The sequence below is a fragment of the Amphiura filiformis genome, chromosome 4 (assembly GCF_039555335.1).
Source record: "Amphiura filiformis chromosome 4, Afil_fr2py, whole genome shotgun sequence".
In the NCBI taxonomy this organism is placed as follows: domain Eukaryota; kingdom Metazoa; phylum Echinodermata; class Ophiuroidea; order Amphilepidida; family Amphiuridae; genus Amphiura; species Amphiura filiformis.
This window is the reverse complement of record NC_092631.1, coordinates 84,446,550-84,469,339: the sequence shown is the minus strand read 5'-3', so window position 1 is coordinate 84,469,339 and position 22,790 is coordinate 84,446,550. Positions and strand designations below refer to the sequence as shown.

The 22,790-nt window shown below is 37.3% G+C and overlaps 1 protein-coding gene across 2 annotated transcripts in view; it reads right to left on the bottom strand.

Annotated features, from left to right (window-relative positions):
• Positions 1–1,685: 1,685 nt before the first annotated feature.
• LOC140151558 (G-protein coupled receptor 54-like) overlaps positions 1,686–22,790 on the bottom strand; it is a 191,755-nt gene continuing 170,650 nt past the window's right edge. The window contains exons 3-5 of one of the 2 annotated variants that reach the window (XM_072173945.1): positions 19,102–19,523; positions 5,557–5,692; positions 1,686–3,869 (exon numbers count right to left, since the gene is read on the bottom strand). In XM_072173945.1, coding sequence (XP_072030046.1) covers positions 3,244–3,869; positions 5,557–5,692; positions 19,102–19,491 — 1,152 coding nt within the window. In that variant the 5' untranslated portion in view covers positions 19,492–19,523 and the 3' untranslated portion in view covers positions 1,686–3,243. Of the gene's footprint in view, positions 3,870–5,556; positions 5,693–14,435; positions 15,085–16,530; positions 16,667–19,101; positions 19,524–22,790 lie in introns of those variants that run through there. The other variant, XM_072173944.1, reaches the window with a different exon arrangement.

The following is a 22,790-nucleotide window of genomic DNA, read 5'->3' as shown; positions in this document are numbered from 1 at the left end:
TACTTTACACTATAAACTCTCGCAGTATATATGTACGGTACATCGATATCATTTTCATCCGAATGATATTGTCGCGAGATATTTGCACTATAAAGACACCAGTATAAATTGTGTGCGGTATTACCGCAAGTAGGAGCTTCTTCATGATGCGTAGAATGCGCGCAGGACATTCAGAACGATACTCACTCCAAGAGTTATCAAAATAGAAGCAACATCTATGCCGCCATGATCATATCGTTGGATGGGCTGTTTATATAGCACGCGCCACAATATTTACACATTCCCCTTGTGACCTCGGGGTCATTGCAAATGTACGTTAATGTTAGTTGGTATATAATTTGTTCGGTAACTACATGTATTATTAAGCGGAGCTTCAAGCAGCTGGGACGCATATAGAAGAAGAGCGATATGCACATACTTTATTCGTCACTGCTAAAATGATGCATGTACACATGAGCTCACATGCACGATACGTGATAGCCATCATTCGGTCGGTACAAAAACCGCAGTTCAGGCTTAGTCTTTCACGTGGTATTTTAGTGCACCATTGGGTATTACAATCATGCAAAAAGTAGAAATTCGAGAAAAAAATGATCAAGTAATTAATGGATTCTAGTACATTCTAGTCAGTCAGCTCCAAAACAAACACGTCGAAAAAATCTACGCATGAACATAAGAAAAAAGGCCAAGTCATGGGCCCATGGAACCCCTTTTAGCTAATTAGCTCTTGTTGATCTCTTTTATGACTTGTGGAATTACTGCATTGCGCACTATTATATGAATAAATACTACCAAACCAGATAATGTTAGAGTATAGTCTTAATATGTCAGCAACAACAGCTCATTCATTTCGTAGGCGTAATATGTTACATATGCATAATATGTTTACAATAATTTCTCGCGGCAAAGGGTTGCTCATTGTAAGGAGTGATTGAAGAATAGACTGAATAATGGAGAACATACATATGTGTGCCAGCAATCGGCTTGTGTAAAAAAATATAGTAGTTCATATTGGTTTTTTAATAATCCCTCTAGATTGAGTGGTCATAACTATGAGCTCAAATAATTAAAAGCAATAACATGGATATGAACGGGTGAAGCATTTTCTTAGATGCAGCATGATTCTCTCGGTCGGGTTGTTCCATCTATAGCATCCATTCTTAGCCTCGCGAAATCTCTATTGGTTTGGGACTTTCAATTGCAGTTAATTTTCTCCAAATAGAATGTACAATTTTGCATTTCTTGTATTTCATTTGTGTCATGTTTGTGATTTCCCATTGAGGGCAACATTAAGCTTCCTCTTCATGTCAGAGATCGTGATTCACGGTACAGCCAAAAACAATTAATGCGATGAAGCGATCTATCGCGAATGACGTCGTGACGTGCGGCCGAATATAGCACTTGTGTAGAAACAAGTCAGAATGTTTTTGCAAATTAAAAGTTGTAAAAAGTCCATAACATGTGCATTTATCAGAAGTGAGCAGGGCATTCAGCTTGTGTCATCGATCGATAAGAACCACCATAAGAACCACCCCTTGATCTTAGTGTTTTCAATAGCAACATGCATGTTTGATAAAACATCCATTCAAAAGATTCATTTCAAATTCCCTCAAATTTCATTCAATAGTTCATTCCGATTGTGTTTTTTACAGTGTGGTATTAAGCTGCAGGTAACAAAAGTCTCCAAACGTGCAAATTTAAGATTGCTTTTAATTGTCGTCATAGTTTTGACTACACAAACTAGTAGGGACTGTTTTGATGCGTTTATATTACGAAAATGACACAATTGCACATTATATTTATAATGACAGAGCTATTGGCTGCTGGAAAGACATACATCTATTTTCGTTTCGTAGTCACTTGTTAAAACGCACCTTATGTACACTGGTTTAAAAGAGCAACGTTCTTTAGGTATAAAGTTAATAAAGAGAAAGGCCTTATAGATCTTTGAATGCTTCAGTAATGAGTCGTTTAAAACCTGATGAATCTTCTGACATGTTATGATATGTGAATGGGACAAGCTACCACCTTTCAAGCATATTAAAATAGTAATTGACTAGGGTAGGTTTAATTACTCTTGATCCCGCTAAAGACCTACCTAACTTGAGGTCCCCAGTTTGTCGGTAACTGCGTATCCCCACATGAAAAGCACATTCCGTGCTGTCATGCCAAAGCTTGCATGGGTGGCTTGTCCTCTTATTGGATTATCTCCCATACTTATACCAGCGGTACACAAACTGTGCAGTGTTTTGGAGCACATCTAACAATAAATCTCTATTTACGGAAAAACAATGATTATACCCTTCTCATAGGTCTAAAATGCTCTAATATCATATGGATAAGCGGTGACCTGAATATTTCCAATAAAATATGGTAACAAGTAAAGCATAATGTTTTAAGAATCAGAACAAAATTATGAAGATTGTAAACAGTTACATTTAGGTTACAATCTCCTTAAACGAATCGGTCATTTTCTAGAATGTCCGATAGATTATGACGCTGTCCGCCCTGTGGTGTAGGGTCTGAATAAAACTCAGTTTATGCTGGATGAGATAGTTTGGTTCAAAGTTCAAATACTGATCCGTGTATGTCGGTTTCCTGTAGATTTTTATTTTCAGCGAACCGTCTCCTTGGACTGTGTGTGGGGGTTTGTGGGGGTGTGTGTGTATGTGTCAAGATAGGATCATCTATGAGATAAGCAAGCAACCTATTTGCTTCACCTTCGGTCGTAAACTTGATGTCGGGATCGATTGAAATTAGGTGATCCGTAAAGTCCTCCGCGTACTGCTTTTTAAAACATTTTTACGGATATAGTTCATGCATAACGGAACCTCCACAATGGCTTCTGTTCTAATTGTTCCATAAACAACATGAACAAGTTGCAGACGATCGGGATACCGGTGCCCCCGACTTCAGCATAACACATGTTACCAACTGCCAACATTTGAGAGCTAATAACTATTTGCCCCAGGCGACGGTTACTTTCTGGAGAGTTGAGCTGTACAAGCAAGGTCACGTGATGAAACTTCCTCTACATATGGGTCTTACATTGCCCTTGGCTGTATACAAAATGGTTAACTGTTCATTTCAGGGACAGGAAAAAGAAGAACTGTTGAACACTTAAAGCGGACATGTAACCTGATGTAATCGAAACACCGTATTTAACATAGTTCGTTGCTAGCACAATCCACAATCATTTTACATTCAATAAATCCTCTGAAAAGCAATATTACAACAATAAAATTACACTTGCGTTGTTCTTGTTCGGAGGAGACTTGTCTGGGCGTCATGATTTCTGCCATCGTGTGATAAGCACGTAGAAGAAGGTTTCCTTCCTGATTTTCTTCCTAACATTTGGTATAAGTTTCTTCTGAAATTACCTCCCATGAACGCATACACGAATGGATTAACACACGAGTTGAAATAAGCCAGTCCTTGTGCAAAAGCGTAGAATGCTAATACTGCATCATTGGTATGGTAGGATGCAAAACAGGGATCAAACCTGATCCAAAAGTTCATCGCATGTAACGGTAACCAACATATCGCGAAAGCCAAAATAACGGCTAGAACCATACGGGTGACTTTGCGTTTTTGAATTTCTATTCTGATGTGTGCAGGTGCATGTATCGATTCTTCTGTTGGTGACACCGACTTCCACAACCGTCTTAAAACGACGGCGTAGCATACTGTGATAATTGACAGAGGGATGATGTAAACTACCATGGTGCTGTATACGAGGTAACATTGTTTTAGTATATTGTTAACTTTTTCAGGCCACATCTCCATGCAAAAGAATACTTGAGTTTGACAGATTTCATCTTCTGTAACGTCGAAGAATACTGCTACTGGTATTGACAGAAGAGCTGAAACTAAACGAAAAGAAAAGAAAACGTAATTAATTATTTAAACTTGTTGTTGAGATCAACACAAGATTCAGACGTACCTCAATTTTTGGTCTCAGACCTTCATCTGGAGACTGGCAACCCAAGTTCGGGATCAGTGACCGTTTGGACACTTGAACCTAAAACTTGATCGTACTTTGTAACTTGTATCGGCCCTCGTCGTGGTTGAGTGATGATTGAATTACTCTTATTGTAAGTTGACTCCTTCACACCCCTTTCACAATATCTTGCGTCCTGGTCAAGGATTTTGACCGTGTCTAAATCAACTTGGTGGTCGGGGGATTCAATTTAAAAACTCCGACGAAGTTGTACACGGACGACGGTGTTCTAAGAATCTAGTTTTCAATGATCTATCAGTCTCACCAATATAAGATTCTAAACATGGACCCTTCAGGGATTTACCCTGACAAGGATGTAAAATATTGGTCCGGTAATGCATTTTTTCTCGGATTTGGGTGAAACAAGTAGCTGCTTCAGAGTTCGAGTGGGTTTAAAAAAAGCTATGCTCCGTAGCTGCCGAAATTTCTTCGTAGGGTTCTTTTTACGTACAGAACCACTTCTACGACAGAACCACTTCTCCTTTTTCTCAACGTTTGTAATGTTCTTGTTACTGTTTTTGGACTTGCTTTCTTTGATTTTGTAGCTTTGTCAAAGGACCAATTTGGATAAACGCACTTCTTAAATGTACTGCTAATGTGCGATTCCTCATATTCTATATCCACCTGTTTAGATTACGATGCTGTCTGCCATGTTGTGTAGGGTCCTAATAACACGTACCGTCTCCTTGGACTGTGTGCAAAGAAAATCAAGCGAACCTTTTCCTCGCCTTCGGTCGTAAACTTGGTGTCGGGATTGATTGAATTTAGGTGCTTCATAAACTCATTCGCATACTGTTTCTTGTAATTGTTGTATGGGTATGGTCCACATAACAGAACCACCACAATGGCTCTGTGTCTTATTATTCCATATACAAGTTGTAGACGATCGGGTACCGGTGATCCCATATCTGCGCCATGGATTTGTTGGTAGTTGTACTTAATTTTGCGTTGAGATCATAGACCTAAATAATTAATTATGACGTATGCCAACATAAATGAATGTTCATGCTGATAAAAGAAAACGAATTTGAGTCTCAATTGAAGTATCCCTCAACCTAAATGTAAACAACTCATAACAGTCATACCATCGATGGTTATATGATCAAATGGTTATTGGACCAAATGATTCTTGCACGTAATCGATAGACCTCGTGGTTTTAGACCAAATTAATGTAGACGAAACGGGTACTAAATGGCAAATCCCCATTGGTGCTATCACCACTATTGGCGGAGGCGACTGGAATATTGACCTTTTCGGTAAATCCCACAATTCCTTGCCTTAGACCCGAGATGTAGTCATTTGACGTCACTCCAACTTAAAATGCGCATCCAGTAACGATATTCACCAAAAGATGTGCGCATCGGCGTGACGTCAAATAACGATATCTTATGTCTAACCGCAAGGAATTATTATTTACCGAAAAGGTCAATTGTTTGTCGGATTTAATATGTGGAGTTATTTGCCTGAGCTAATTGCAAACTAAAGGCGGTAACTTTATCTTCGTTGTATTTTGTGTAATTCAACCCATCGGAGGAAATGATAAGAACCTACTTACAAGTCCAAATACAACAGCTGGCCATTACTGCAATGTGCCTTGTTCTTGTCTTCAAGGACTTAAGTGGATGTACGATGGCATGGTATCTGTCTACACTCATCGCAGTTAGCGTTATACAAGTAGACTGAGCTGTTACCTATAGAATTAAAAAGAAATTGATATTCATGCGGTTAATTGGTGCGACACTGCAAACAGGTGGTGATTGGGAAATTAGGTGTAAACAAAATAGGTAATGTTAGTAAAGATGACTGGAAAATTATAGGTGTATAATAGTTGACCTAGGTCAAAAGCAAAATAGGTAATGTTAGTAAAGCTTACTGGAAAATTATAGGTGTATAATAGTTGACCTAGGTCAAAAGCAAAATAGGTAATGTTAGTAAAGCTTACTGGGAAATTATAGGTGTATAATAGTTGACCTAGGTCAAAAGCAAAATAGGTAATGTTAGTATTGGAAATTATAGGTGTATGACCTAGGTCAAAAGCAAAATAGGTAATGTTAGTAAAGCTTACTGGGAAACTATAGGTGTATAATAGTTGACCTAGGTCAAAAGCAAAATAGGTAATGTTAATATAGCTTACTGGGAAATTATAGGTGTAACATAGGTGACCTAGGTCAAAAGCAAAATAGTTGATGTTAGTATAGCTTACTGGGAAATTATAGGTGTATGACTTAGGTCAAAAGCAAAATAGGTAATGTTAATATAGCTTACTTGGAAATTATAGGTGTAACATAGGTGACCTAGTTCAAAAGCAAAATAGGTAATGTTAGTATATCAGACGAGCAATATTTGGACAGGCCTTTTTTGTAAAGAGACTGTTGTCTGTCAAATTCAGTATTGAGGTCAAATTGCGCTGCCAGTAGGGGTTCGGTAGCATATCGACCCGCGGCCCCGGCCCGTGGCGCGCGTTGTAGGATGTGACCGTCCAAAAAGTGTGGACAAATGCCGTTTATTATCATGTTGATTATACACCTGGTATAAGTAGTCAATTTAGTTTACTGGGTAAGGCGTTGGGCTCTGGTACATTGGTATTTGACGATGCGAGTTCGAGCCCCAGCGCCGTCTCTGTTTGTTCGCGTGAATAATTGAGTTAGCATGAAATTCCCATGGGAAAGTAGACTGGCCCCCAGTCTCGGTTCGGTTCCATCTCTGGATAATGTAACAATAAATAATTACATAATGCCCTATGAAAAAAATATGAAAAGTCCTGTACCCCCCCCCCCCCCCTATTTTCTTCAATGCCAAAAACCCATTCCTCTTCATCCACAAATCGACGCCACTAATTACACCCAACACAGTCAACCATGCAGCAATATAGAAATATACTCGTATTATAAGTGAACGCGAAAGTCCATTGAGCGCTGATTCCGAGACTGGTCCAATCTGTTACAGCTCTCCCTTCCAAATACCCGTTCAACGAAGCACGTTGTTTCCGATGTCACTTACGAAAGCCCCGCCCCAGTTTCAATTCAAATATGGTAGCACAAAGCTATGCCGCGGGATGTGACGCAAGATCGGATTGGACACTTGTCAACAACTGAGAGGTATTGAGCTCAAGTGGCACGCGTCTGATAGACCCATGGTACGCGCAATAATAAAAGGCAACCACTCGACTCGGACTTAGGCCTATTGTCCATATTGCGTATATTATCGCGTGCGGTTTGCAAATGTTTGCACATTATTTAGCTAGGGAAGCCTTTTCAAATATCCCCGCGCTGCCAAGCTGCGTTGATTGGTCGGATACAATATCGTTGTTTTAGTCGCTTACACAAACGTTAATGTAGTGAAAACATGGATGTGGTATATAGAAAGATTGCGTGACTCCAAATCCGTAAAAGTGCACTCCCAGCATTTTGTGGGAACTTGAAGGCAAATTGCTTACAGACTGGGAGGGTCCATGTATTGGGTTGATTTTTAATGCTATGTAATCTACATTACCAGTCGTTCTCCATGGACCCGAGGGAGGGTCTAATGGGAAAGGAACTAATATAGTGCATACCTTGTGTCATGATATGTAGTTTAGTGAAACTTTTAGAAAAAAATTTCAAACCATAATTTTCCAACTTTGTATATCATAAAATTATTTATAAAAAAATATGGTTTGCAAGATTAAGATTCTATCCCAATTTTCCGCGCAAATGCACAAGGGAATGTACTGATTGTTTATATCTGCTACCCTTACGAGAACTCGGAGAGCTGATTCTGGCTGCTAAGGTTTATTGTGGGAAGTATAGGGTGTGCGCTTCGTCATTGCAAATCCCAGAATTTGCTAAGTGGTTTATAATTATGGTGTGAATTCCTTTATAGTGTGCTGTGGCTGATGGGTTTATGCCTGCACGCTAGCGCACAATAAATCACTCACGGTGTCAGCTTCACGAGTTCTGCATATACACCAGGACAATTAACAGTAAGTTCCTTGTCCAGGGAAAGTTCCAGTAAGCTCATTTATCCACGGAAATCGATTGACCTGACTGGACAATGGACATGTCTTAACTTCCCTGCCGAGGGTTAAGATTGGTCGCATTAGTATCGCATAATTGATAGTATTATTAGTTATCCAAAAGTTCAAAGAAATTAGGCCTGTACAATGCATGAAAATACGACGAAAACCTATTTGTTTGTATTCATAACCACTGAAAATGACCAAGGTATAATATTAAAAATGGCATTTTGGTTTTTTTTTATGCTTTTAAATGGTAAGTTTTCTGTTTCGTTGAAATATTACCGAAATTCATCCTCACGGCATTGGTAAAGTAAATAGTCACCCTACGCAATTAAAAGTTTCAGCTTAGAGTGGCGCAAGGTATTTACGGCTCAGTGCGTTAAAACAAGGAAATTTTCAGGTTAAAAATAACATATTTTAAAGTTTTGGTATTTTGATCTTCTAGTTTCATCTGATATAGTTGGCGTCTAACCGAGTTCTGAATATGAGCAATTCCGCACGAGTTGGCAATTTTTCCAAAACCGTGTAATAGGCAATTTGCGGTTCAAACTATTGGAACCATATAATTGTTTCTCTGTCTGTGTAATTGTTTTATATTATATTTAAATTTTAGATAAATTTTTTGAAATTAGTTGTTGACTATCGCGCGGAACAAATAACATTTTCAAACATGATAATAAATATTACATCTTCACACCATTGAAATGGAATAAGCTGTAGTGAAGCGAATTATTAATGACTGATGTAAGTGAAGATTATCAGGCTAAAATAACAAAACAGGTGGGTCATATACTTACTGACAAATGTGCACTTAGTTTATTATAATATTAGCATGTTATTTTGTATTCTTAATTATGCTAGTCACAATTAAAGACGTAATTGCCCATGGTTATCCCTCATCAAATCAAAACAACACAATGATCTGATGGGTCTTGCGTATCATATTGAACGTTTACAATGAAAGAGGCACTTAGCACTTGTTAAGTATTTATTACGTAGCGGAACAAGTGCAAAATTAATGGGGCATTAATACTATAATATATTTAGTTTTAATAAGTAATGCTCTTGGTAAAAATGCTATTCATATCGCAAAATTAGGTAATTAAAGAAAAACATTGAAGTACTTTTAGAATCATATTATAATCAGAATGGAGACTTTTGTTAATGCGATTCATCCTTTGTTCTTAACACTTAAGTGACTCAGCATTTAGGTTTCGCGCGATATTTTGCAAACGCTTAATAAGATTTTAACTTAATTTTTAATGGCTACAGTGTGTCCCAATAGAAATTACCGGATGTTTTACTTTGTTATAACTTCAAAAGTACATATGGAATCACAAGATTTAAAAAGAAGCGTATAGCACGATACGTTTCCACATTATTGCACTTAAGTTGTCAAGAGTCTGCCCTGTATGGGCACCATGATTACCAACGGTTACCTTTGTTTGTCTCTGATTCACTATAACTGAAATACAAAATGCAGAATCATCCTGCACACTGATATAACTTTGGTGACCAAATTTAATATTAAATCATATCAAATATTAAGAAGACATAACACTCAGAACTCACTCAAAAACTTAAAAAGGCTCACTCAGTCATTTAATGAGGCAATACAAACGATCGAAGAAATAACAACATTTTGAGTTACACCTTTTCAATGTAAAACTAATTTTCTCGGCCAAATGAAAAGCAACAATTTTCATCACCGTGAGCTATATATCATAGTTTTGTCAGACTTTCCGTTTTGACTGCACCCATTTTTCAATTCCGACTACCAATTTTGTCAAAATCAACCCACGAATGCATGGATGGATGATTTTGCAAGCCACAATAGAAATATCGATTATTTCTGATAGTTATATTAAAAATGTACTGGTTGGACATTTTGGCAGTCGCAAGTGAAAGGTGAAATTAAAACGGATATTCCGACCAAACTCTAATAGACCCACACAATGTGCCTTACAGAGGTGGGAAATATATTTCTTTACCGAACTAAATTAGTTTGAAACGCTAATAAATGAATTCCGAAAAAAGCTCGCGGGCGAAGTTACAATTTCATGCCTAATTTTATCACCAGGATTTATAAAAATGTATATCCAAGCACTATGTTTTAAACTGACATTACTGAAGAAAAAAATATATTGCTTTATATTTGACCGAGAAAATTAATTTCATAGCAAAAAAGCTGTTGAATAGCAAGCTGTTGAATAGCGTTCTGAGTGTAACATATATCAGAGCAATTGGCGTTCGATTCGGCTCATTGGTTAGACGCATGATATAATTGCCTATTCATTCCAATATACATGGGAAAGAAGAATTACGCATCGCACACTAGCACATTTAAACATGAATTTATAAATGGAAGCATAACATACATAGGCAGATATATAAGAGTAAAAACTCCGGACATACCTGCCTGTCCGGGGACTTGAACCCCAGACCTCTCGTTTGTCGGACGAACGCTCTACCACTGAGCTACACAGACTGTCCCTGTAAACAGGACTCAAGTCTGGTACTTGTGGATATGAGCAGTCACGGGTAAACAGTACAAACAATACATTACATACGATCAATTAATGATGCTTACCCGCCAGTCTAATATAATCATACAAACAGAGAAAGAGGCTTACGCATCATACACTGGATCAAGGAAACATTCAAACATTACACACTAGCGCATGAGATCAAATTAATGATGCTTAATCGTTATTCTTAATATATCAATATACATGGGAAAGAAGAATTACGCATCGCACACTAGCACATTTAAACATGAATTTATAAATGGAAGCATAACATACATAGGCAGATATACAAGAGTAAAAACATACCTGCCGGAGGTATTCATTCCAAGTTTGTCCATAAGCAATTTCATACGCGCTCATTTTCAAACAGAGTGTTTATAACCCGGGTTTATAAATTTAGTAGGAGCAGATGTGCGGTACATTGCGGTATAATTTCTATCCGGTCACAAATTATCCGGATACTTGCACACTATAAACACTAGCAGTAAATGCATATACGGTACTAAACACACCAGTATAAATTGTGTGCGGTATTACCGGAAGTAGGGGCTTCTTCATGATGCGTAGAATGCGCGCAGGATATTCGGAACGATTCTTACCCCCCAAAAGTTATCAAAACAGAAGCTACATGTTTGCCGTCATGATCATATTTTTGAATGGGCTGTTTAACTCGCGCCACAATATTTACACATTCCCCGTGTGACCTCGGGGGCATTGCAAATGTACGATAATGGAAGAATATCGGTACATATACAAGGATTATCGTACGTATATATAAAATATATAAAAACATATACAAAATAGTGTATACAATCACTGTCAGATAAAAACAGTATTAAAATTCCGATGAGCAAATGTAAAGAATACAGAAATTGCAATAAAGCACATAATCCGGGGTATATGAAGAGCATATTATGATTATACTCAGTTCTTAAAGGTTTCATTAAAAAATTGTGTTTTCAGACGCGATTTGAATTTGAGATGTTGTCTGCGAATTGTGGATAGCAAGAGGAAACCGGTTCCGAAGTCTTGGATTTCACGGTTGCTTCCTGAGGTAAGTACTGTGAGGATGAACTGAGAGTCCGAGATGGTTGATATGTTTTTATTAGGTCCGAAATGTAAACTGCGGCTTCGCCATTCAACGCTTTGTATGTTAAAACCATGAGCTTGAACATATTGAAGACGATCGGCAGCCAGTGTAATTGAACTATTACAGGTGTAATATGATTTTATGTGTTTTCTGCTCTTCACCTGTGCCTAAATAAGTATTTTTGTATAGTTTCAAATTATTCAGATTTGTAATGTATACATGCAATCAGACATGTCATCTCTCCAATTATACAATAGTCGTATTTTTTTTTATGGAGGACAGTTGGTAATGCTGAACAATAAGAAAACGCTGACAATATGATAAATAAGTATTTTGTACTTTGGATGCATTATTTAACATTCCCCCAAGAGGCAGTTTTTTATGTTTACTACATGACTATAGAGTTCTGGGAATAAGTCTACAACATTGATCAACTAAAGATACCTTAATCATGTTAATACGAATGGCAGAATGATCACACGAAATGAATAAAGAGCAGTAGGGAAAGGCGACGTCATCAAACAGTCTGATCAGGAGGAGAAGATGCTCATGGTCGAATGAAGTGCCTGCTGACAGATGTTACATCATCATTCCTTTCTTTGTAGCCGCTGAACTGAAACAAATACAATTTACACTAATAGGTAGGAGACAGATTGCTTTATATTTTTCTGTTTAAATGTTGTGATTTCAATATGAATGGTGGGAGTTATACAACACCCGGTACTTTCAAAATTGAAATCCACTGACGCGATAATTAGGTTCACACCAAAAATAAAATATGCCGGGAACAATGTGCCTGTTGGTAATATTATATTCATATGCATGCAAGCAAGTAATTAATAACAATTAAACAATTAAATAAATTATTAACCCTTTTATTATGCAGACACGAAACATTTTATTTCTTGCTTACAGCTATATAATAGTTTCCAATTGTGTACAAATGAATAGGGAAAATAAACTACTGCTAAATAAACAAATATAAAATCCATTATGAAAATTTACAGAATATTTTGATAAATTTAAGAATTGTTTGTTCCAGTTAGGGACCGTTCATTATTTATAGGGGAGGGGGGGCCGGGAGGATTTCAAAATTGAGTTCATAAAGTTACACAACCCCCCCTATTAGCAGCATCTAAAATTACATAACCCCCCTATTGCTGCCAAAAAATACGTAACCCCCCCCCCTCACATCGAGAAATACATTTTGCTGGTATACCATAGCCGGATTCACCTTTTGATGGCCCCTGGGCATGGCAACATGATTGCCACCTCTGGCTCTTTGTATAGAAGACACCCCTCTCCCCACAATTGTAATCCAAGTTTTTTTCCAAGCTGTCCCCAGAAAATATGCTATTTCAATGCTAAAATTCAAAGAGAGATGTATCGGAGTCACCGAGCCAGGGGGCAAAATTTCCAAATCGTCCCACTGATCTGCTACTAAAAGAACATTACCAGGACAAATGCGCTCGAAGCGCGCGAAAAAAAAAAGCTAAAATGAACAAATTAAGGACAATATGTGCCCTAAAATCATTCCAAAGGATGATGCATATGGCTTTCACAACTTTTGGTTAATTTAGTCCCAGTATTTTGATCCAGTATACAAGTTTTATGCTTTTTCCAAGCATCAGAAGCTATCAGAGGAGCTGCCTGCTAGCACTCATATTTATGATTTACATTATAGAATGGATGGAATTATAACTCTCATTTTTGACATTCGTGTTCAAGTTCAAGATGAAAAAACACCAGAATTTACAAGGGCACGTCTCGCAGATCTACTCACAGAATGGTTTTTCTGAGATAAATGCGCGCAAAGCGCGCAGCAATTGGGCATTTTGATACTAAAAAAATGGGATTAATTTAGGGTCTAAAATAGACCAAAAGGAAGATGCAAATCATAAGTTTTGTCACTATACATCTGTCGACTGAGCAGGGGAGGGGACTGACTTGCCACCCTGCCATATGGCTAATGTGCTGATGAACAGTGGCGTAGATTTCTTTTTGACATGAGGTGGTTGGAAAAATTTCTTGAAGTATTATGTGAATCCAGCACTTTTGGTGAGAGAATAAGTTTATGACACAAATGCGTGCGAAGCGCACAAAAATGTTGCCATATTGAAGCTAAACTCAAAATATGGTGTAGGAATAAATTCGCGCAAGCGCCTACAAAATTGACATTTTGTGGCTAAAATGGCCAAATATGAGGTAAATATTGTAGTGAATCATAATCATAGTGAATAATTTAATATTAAATTTCACCTGACCCCCCCTATCAGGAAAAATAAAATCACATAACCCCCCCCCTGTTTGTTAATGTGAAAATCACATAGCCCCCCCTACATTTTTCCCGGCCCCCCCTCCCCTGTAAATAATGAGCGGTCCCTTATCATCATTCACTCTTTCACTTTTCATAGCGCTTGAAAATTTAATTTTTATAGACACCACTTCTACATAAATTAGGTTAATGGGTTAAACCGAGCATATAAATTGTTTAAAATTAATTGGCTTTAACAACTCCCTAGGGTTTTGGCGTCCACCATACGGGGTATGTTCGCTTAAATGTGCGTAAGGGATGATCATAAGATTAGCCAAAGCTATTTGGCCGTTTATTTGAGCGTCAAAATCTGTCAAGATGGGGTATCCGTTTTACAATAGATGCCCGGTAGCGTAGTGTTTACACATTTCATCTAACAACACGTTCAAACGATTGTGACGATTAATGGGAAATGTGCTCCAGTATTTAAGGTCTTTGACTCTGGTGCAAGAGCCCCGGGTCAATTCTCCGCATAGGTAAATGTCAAAAAAAAATAACTGTCCGCTCTAAAATTGTACGTCATTAGATCTGTGTAGTCTTAGTCCCCAGTAATCTTGCATGTGGGTGTTGTATTGATGACGTCGACTGCTTCCTCATTTTAGGATTTCTCGCCAACATTTGTCGCAAATGATGCCTAAAATTGCCGCCTAAAATCGCATATAAAATGGGGTTGATGCTTGAATTCAAGTATATAAGTCCGTGAGCTACACCCATCATTGCCGTGACAAGGCTATTATCATGATAGATGTAGAAACAAGGATCAAATCGGCTCCAGATATTCATTACATGAATAGGAAACCAACATATGGCAAAGGCAAACATTACCGCCAATACCATGCGTGTTACAGTGCGTCGTCTGCGATACACAACTCTCTTTTGATACAATACGGCTTCGCTGTCATCTGTGGGTAATTCTTGTTTCCAAAGATGACTCAAAATAATTGAGTAACAAACTGATATAACCAGCAAAGGGATAACGTATATAACAAGTGCCGTGTAAATAACGTAGCTACGATGCCAAAAGTCAAATTTGAATTGTTTTGTCTCCCAAACTTCCCATTGTTCTGTACAGTAGACGAGTAGATGTTCGCATTCGATGAGTTCCACTTTTAGGTCAAACACTGAAATCAGAGGTGCTGCAAGCAGACCAGATGCTGAAAGAAATTAATCGAAAGGTAATTTACAATTCTCAATATAATAAATGAGTAGGGCCTAGCATATTTCGCTCCTTTAATTCTGCTTGAAGATTTATTTTTTTCATAGCAAAATTCTACTCGTTTAAATACGGTTAATGAATATTGAAATGAAATGAAGTACTTTGTTTTGTCTCGCCGTTTTCCGTGTTATAATTAAAGAAAAAAAAAAAAAGGCTGAAATAATTCTTAAAAACAATGTCAATAATTTGCGTCAACTCTTCAATAAAGAAAGTTTCCGTTTCTCGTCTCTCGTTGAAGTAATGAAGTATAGAATTAATAGTGAGACAATTGACTTAATATATTTGTTTAGCAAACATTTTAAAAAGGACATGCATGTTCTTGAAATACATGAACCTATAATCAAACATGCCCGAGCATCAAAACATGCAGTTCATCAATCTCAGTGCTTCATTACGTATACAACATGCAGACCGCAAAATAATTAAGGTATCAGTTATTTTCACCCCTGTATATCCTAAATGAAGACAGACATATCATCATTAGAACCAGCAAATAATAGCCGCATTTATAGCTAGGGTTTAAGAACTCATTCGTTGAAATCGGTCAAGAAATAAGGACACGGTGATCCAAAATGCAAGGAAGATGTAAATTCAAAAGTTCATTGGATGTCCCATTGAGTTGTACACAAAGTGCAAATTTTGATTTCGTTTCGTTCTTGGGTTTTCGATGACCTTTTCTTTAATTATCAACCGATTTTAACAAATGAGGTCGTTACGTGTGTCTTTGTTTAGGATACACAGGGGTGAAGATAACTAGTAGTTTACTTTTTTGCTGTCTGCATTGCATTTCCGGATTCAAACAAGAATCACTGACTTGGTCATTACTGATTTTAGAAAGTTTACATTCAGCATACTTACAACTATACTAATTCCACCTTATCGTTATATTAGTATCTTCTTTCCATCACCCGCCAGTCATGCAAGTAACTCTGAGGTCGTGCATTGAATTGCTTTGAATACGGGAACCAGTGCCTTTTGTTAGAAGTCACACGTGAGTAATGTGGATAACCTCTATTCCCGTCGAGAAAGTCTACTTATCAACTAAAATCTGCTTTTGAAAATAATGACTAAAACAGCATATCATAGTACAATACAAACCAAGCAGATCAGCGATTATTTGTGACCTTCGTACAATGGTACAAGCCTTAGAAAGTTAAAAAATTATCAATAAAAGGCCAATCACGTACAATAAACTTAAACCTGTTTGCCAGTATATTCGAGGTAAAATAATAGGCATAACCGTTCAGCTGTATTAACGACAAATTCTGTTAACAATTGGCTTCAAACAAACACACCGCATTCGAACACTGCAAGCCACACAGGTCGAAGGTTGATAAGTCAAAGGTCAAGCCCATGTATCAACCTTTGACCTGATTGTACTTACATATCCATATCACAAGGACGACGAAACAGAATCTCTTTTCTGTTCGCTTATAAAGACTTTCTATGGGGTGCATGATGATCTTATACCGATCTATTGCCAATAACACAAGGGTAATGCAAGTCGTCTGTGCCGTCATCTAGAATCGGTTAAGGGATAACACAACGATTAGTCTACTACATTTCCGTTAAATGAATCTGAAAAAAGTGGATCTTCTTCTTTCTTTTTTAATATATAGATATGAGAGGATGTTGTTTCATGTAACACGCGTTCAAACATGTTGTAGCGCCATCAACGCCAGAAAGGACATCGTAGTTCGGTTGTGCTGATAGGATTACAAACAGATAAATGGTAAAATGGTTAATATGAATAAAACACTCTTGTATTTTAAGTAAAAAGTACACCCATCTGTAAGACCACGATGTCCTGCAGCCATCTTTGTCCTTGTAGTCATATATCTGCAAAAGTCAATTGTGATGAAATTTAATGTTAAAACCATACATGTATACACACTTCTTTGTGAGAACTCAGTTATTTGTGTTGAATTAATATACCAAATAATATTATGTAATTTACATAATAATAATTATTTACATATTAAATATTTACAAAACATTTATTTAATTGTTATGAGCGAATACTAGTCAGTAATAGCTATACGTACGACTTAATTAGCATTATAACTAGTGGTGGACTATAATAATACATTATAATGGTGATGTTTTAGATTCCTTTGAGCATCAGCTTATTTGATACAGGATGATCTGCTGAGCATTTTCACAACATTTTTAATGGAAATCGGCCATAACATGACAAAGTTGAATAAGATTTGGAGCATCAGTTTTATGCCGTTTTGTGTCAAATTAGGGCGTGAGGGCGCTTTGCATTAAACACGCATATGCTCTTTCAACTTGAAATTTTCAGTGGTGTAACTATAAAGGTGGCACCAGCTCAAGAAATTGCAACTGTTTGAAGAATACGGATTAACTTGAGACGCATACAGGGGTCAATGCACTTTCATAAATTCACTTTCAACGGAGGGCGTCCAGAAATTACAAAAAAGTGCCACGGTCATGATTGGTTATACAACTTTCAAAAATGGAATCTTTGGCACCAAGGGGATATAAAATAATACCAATATTAATAGAATAAGCAAGGGAATAATAATTTGTGATGCAAAATAACAACTCAGATCCTCACAGACTTCACAAATAAGTTTTTAGCCGGCACCTACTATTTTTGGCCGATTTCCATAAACAAAAGGTGTCAAAACACTTAGGAGACCATCCTGCATCAATAAGAAATCTGTTTAATCATTTAATCCAGTTACGATTGGTTATGGATACAAACAGGATCGCCTTTGTCGGGGAAAATATGTTATTTTATTATTTATCATTATCCATATTTTTCTTAAGCAGTTTATTCTTATCATTTTTAATTATGCAACTTTAATTTCATAACTTGAATAAAATAATACATTTGTGCGAAAATTACACATACAAAAAACGTGGTGAAAACAAATTTCACCAATTCTGATATTACGTGGATACTTTACGGAATCCGATGTATCGGCAACTGTCACCAATCCACCCACGATCAGTTATAAATATTCAAAAATAAAATTATAAATTCTCACTTAAACCATAAGACACTATTTTCCTTCACTTGTGCATGCAAACGAATATCTATTATCGATCCTATATTAATTCGATAAGATGCCATGCCAACCCGCTGTTTATCCGTAATGGCGCCAACTATAGGTCACTATAAAAGTATGCACTGTCATTTGACGAAAAACGTGGTGCTTCACCTTTTTACAATTTCTGGAGTACTAATAATGCACGTCTCTTCGAATTCTTATAAACGCCTTTGTTAAAAATAAGTGCATAAAGTGGTGCTACATACACGTGTAAGCATTGGCATATTAGTAATATTTCGCTTTATAAACACCCTCTGTGTCTCATTTGGACAAGTGTTAATTTTGTGATATGTCAGCATTTTACACAAACGTCACAGAAGTATTCACGAGAAAACACTTCCACAAATCAAAATGAAGATATCAGGGAAAACACAAAATGACGTTATTACACGGTTACTGGACCACATTAATAATACAATAATATTGTCATGTTTGTGGTGTATTTATGCTGTTTATCATTTAGTTGGCCATGATCACAATAGAATATTATCCCCGGATTTCATCAACTTGTTTTAAAATGTTAAGAATATGGGATACTCTCACATCAAGCAAACTTTTAAAGCTTGCCACAATTTTACCAAAACGGTGTTAAAATCTGCTCCACTTTAGGTGATGCTGGTACTTGAATCAATACTCTTTGAATTGTGCATCAATCAAAACGAAACGTTAAGCTATACGTTTCGAGAGAAACCCTGGGCAAGAAAAGAAAAGCTTCAGACCTGATGTGAGACGCTGAATATATGCTACCTGTAGTACTTAGACATAAGGGTGCCAAGGGTAAATTGCCAAATAATTGGAAATGAAGGCATATTAATGCTCTATGTCATTGAAGTGGAATGAATGTGCTCTACGGATATAGCCTCAGTTTTACATACCTGTTGTAAGTAGAATACAAATTTGCACATAAATCTCCCAAACATCCAATCTTTAGTAGCGTAGAGCGCCGCCGTAAATGGAGCACATGCAATAAGAAAAGCAAGATCTGTGATAGCCAAGTTGACGATGTAATAGTTTGTCACAGTTTTAAGTTGTCCTTGATAAAATATAACGAATACCACGATAGAATTCCCAACTAGTCCGATTAAAGTTATAAGAGCAAGTATGACTGGTACAATATAAGCGTGCATTGTGAGTGGTGGATGACCACATTCTCCATTTTGGTCTATGATACATTGGTCTGCTGGACAGGTGTCATTGGCATCAGGCATCATCATCATTACATCCTCAAATCCTGGACATGTTCCGTTGGTCATTCGGGCGCCCATGATGCTTCGGGGCTGTGTTTACACTATATCACCTGCAAGATACAAATAAGATAATACATCGATCAACTAAGAGTACAGAATAAATGACATGATCGTTAAACTAGTCAACGACACAGATGAAAGGAAATGGGACAGCATCACCCAATTATTGTTGAGGACCCGTGCTTTAAAATCTCGCGCCGAATCAGACAAAGGTAATGATATGGAAAAGTGGCCGTATGCCGTTTCCTCACAGCATATCGATAGATCAGTCTCTTGCCTTTGTTTGTAAACACTATTGTCATCTCATCTATAAAACAGAATATTCAGGAAAATATAGCTCTAGGTAGAAAACTTTTTCCCGATTCCCTTCGCCCTTTTTTTAAATTAACAAAAATAAAATAGTAATATATTATAATACCTTTTTGAAAGGCTTTGTACATACAGACTTTGTTGTCAAACTAAGATGATTCAAATCGTCTCAGATCCTTCAGTTCAATGGTTATATACCACAAATAAGCCTGAGCGATAAGTGACAATACGAGGAGACGAGGAACTATTTGTTTATGTGGCATCTGGAAAGGCTGTATTAAGTTATCTAGCAAAAAAGGACATTTTTGGGTTTGATGCATCAAAATGGTATAATTTTCTGTCATTATAATTATATTATGATCTTTTTGTTGAAATATTACCAAAATTCATCCGTACGGTATCGAATTTTAGTAAATGTGCACCCTACCTACCGCAGCCTAATTGAACTTTCGGCCTCGAGGGTGCACTGCCATTTTAGGGTATTTACAGTTCAGCGCGTGAAAACAAGAAAAAGTCTCACTCAGTATGTCGAGTTTTTGATCATTTTGGCACCTAAACTATCTAGTTTAGGTGCCAAAATGGTGAAGTTTAACTGTGTGAGTTCTGAATATAAGAAAATCCTCCCAAAACTGTGTAATTGACAATTAGATAAGTGATATTGAACTTAATCATTATCATTTTGATATGGTGTCTAGCTACGGAGTGATTACTCACAGATAACTCACAAAAAATGTAAGAATGACATATTATATCTGGGATTAAACTTTCTACGTTTCCTTTTTTACGCTCCATATCATATCAAAATTAAAGAAACGGAAATTGGTAAGCTATGTATGTATCTATCATAGAATAGATTATAACGTTCCTACGGGAGACATAACAGCTACTCATTCAAATAATGATAAGCCTCCATTAGGTAAGAAACAAAGCAATCATTACAGCTATACAAACCTTCATTGTCAAGGTGCATTAGTTTTAGATAGGGATTTGTAATATTCTCATACTACTCCGATATCTTCATTTTACAAATCTTCAGGGCATTGTTTCACAATGACATGATAATATATGTCATTTTGGCTAAAAGAATGATTAATCTTATTGTATGCATTCAAAAGCTGTTTCCGTCGTACTGAAAAAGATTTTCTGACGTCTTATCATGAGTGTTTTGTCTATACCTGTATATATGGTTTTACCATAAATATTGATATTGCAGTTACAATGTTGGTAGTCCTGTTTAGTTGTTGTTATTATTGTTTGTTTTGGTAGTGGGAGTGTTGTGGGTGGTGGTGTTGATGATTGCTTAGCAAATAAATCTTTGCTATCCCCTTTGGGCTAATCTGTTTAGTGACGATAAACATAGGTGATAATTGAATGCGATTTCCTTTGTTTTACTTCATTTTCCGGCTAAAAATTAAAGGCGACATATCTGACATTGAAAGCTAATATTTTGCGGTAAAAAATACAGATCTAATTTTTATGGAAATGTTACAATATTGCTTGAAGGTAATTGTATTTTGTACGTGATTATTATGACTTTACCTACTCGGTGTAGCAAGGTCTTCTAATTCCCTGATAATAGGAAATATACTTTGTACAGGTTATAACCAACAAAAAAATCCAATTAAGATTTAATTTAAATCTGATCAACCAGACATACCTATTTTTGACGGACGAACCGACGTTACGACTGAAACCTTCAGTCTTCAGCTGGATTATGATGCAAATGACCTTGAGTACCGGCGAGGAATGTACTTTATGATTCTGTCTCACCCGTATGAAAGTTTGGCCTGGACGCCTCATCCACGGTTGATATGGTTGCTCTGCCCTCACCCAGATAGCCTCTTTCACGCCACGCTCAAACCAACGCTGCTCACGACCTCAATTCGGACATCCTTGGTGTCAAAATGGTGTCCGCTGGCTTTCAGATGTAGAAAAATCGCTGAGTCGTTTCCACTTGAACTGGTTCTGCGATGTTGTTGCATGCGATTATAAAGAGGTTGGGTGGTTTCTCCTATATAGGAGTCCTGACAGTCCTGCTTTCCAGAACAGAGTACTCCGTAGACCACTCCACCGATCCTTCCCTTGGGTTTTGTTTGTCCTTGGGGTGTACTGAGGACTGGCGGATCGTATTTGTGGGTTTAAAGTGAGTGGTATTACCGTGGTCGCGATTGTAATACTTGTTGTTCTCCCGTATGATTCGTGCTGGGACACAATCTTAAAGGACATTCCTGTCCGTTACTCAAGGTAATTTGCGTCACAACCCAGCTGAAGACTGAAGGTTTCAGTTGCAACGTCGGTTCGTCCGTCAAAATAAGTATGTCTGGTTGACCAGATTTAAATTAAATCTTAATTTCAACATACCCAGATGAATGAGAGTCTACACAGTTTAAATGGTGCAATGTTACACTATTTTGTGTAATAGTAATGTATGGGCTACCAGAGGCACTTCAGTCGAGTTCATTCAATGCTCGTATTGGAAAGTTATGTCCGATTATCTAACGTGTCTAGAAAACAGGTTGGACCACTTTTAACATAATCGGGGATATCAAACTTGTTGTACCACGTAACATTGATGGTATCTTGTTTGTTTTTCCTTGTGTGCTCTTCCCCCACACGCATATTGGGGGGAGCACGTGTGGCCGAGTGGATAAGGCGCCCGACTCATAATCCATAGGTTGCGAGTTCGAGCCCCGCTCGTGCCAACGTGTTGTGTCCTTGGGCAAGGCACTTTATCCTCATTGCCTACTGGGGGATGGGGTTGGGTTGGGTTGGATTGGATGTTTGTATAGCTCTTTGTTTCAATGTTGCAATATTGGCGCTGATTTGGCTGCTGCCTGCAAATTGCATTGTGTCTGTTTAGTTGTGTTTAATGTTAAATTATTGCAATTTGATCTGCGGGTCACCATTAGAGTCTGAAATAAAACCTTCCTTACCTTCCTTTTTATATTATGATATTTTCCCGGGGATATTTTGTATCTGATGAAAGCTCACATTTTTCTCATAACACC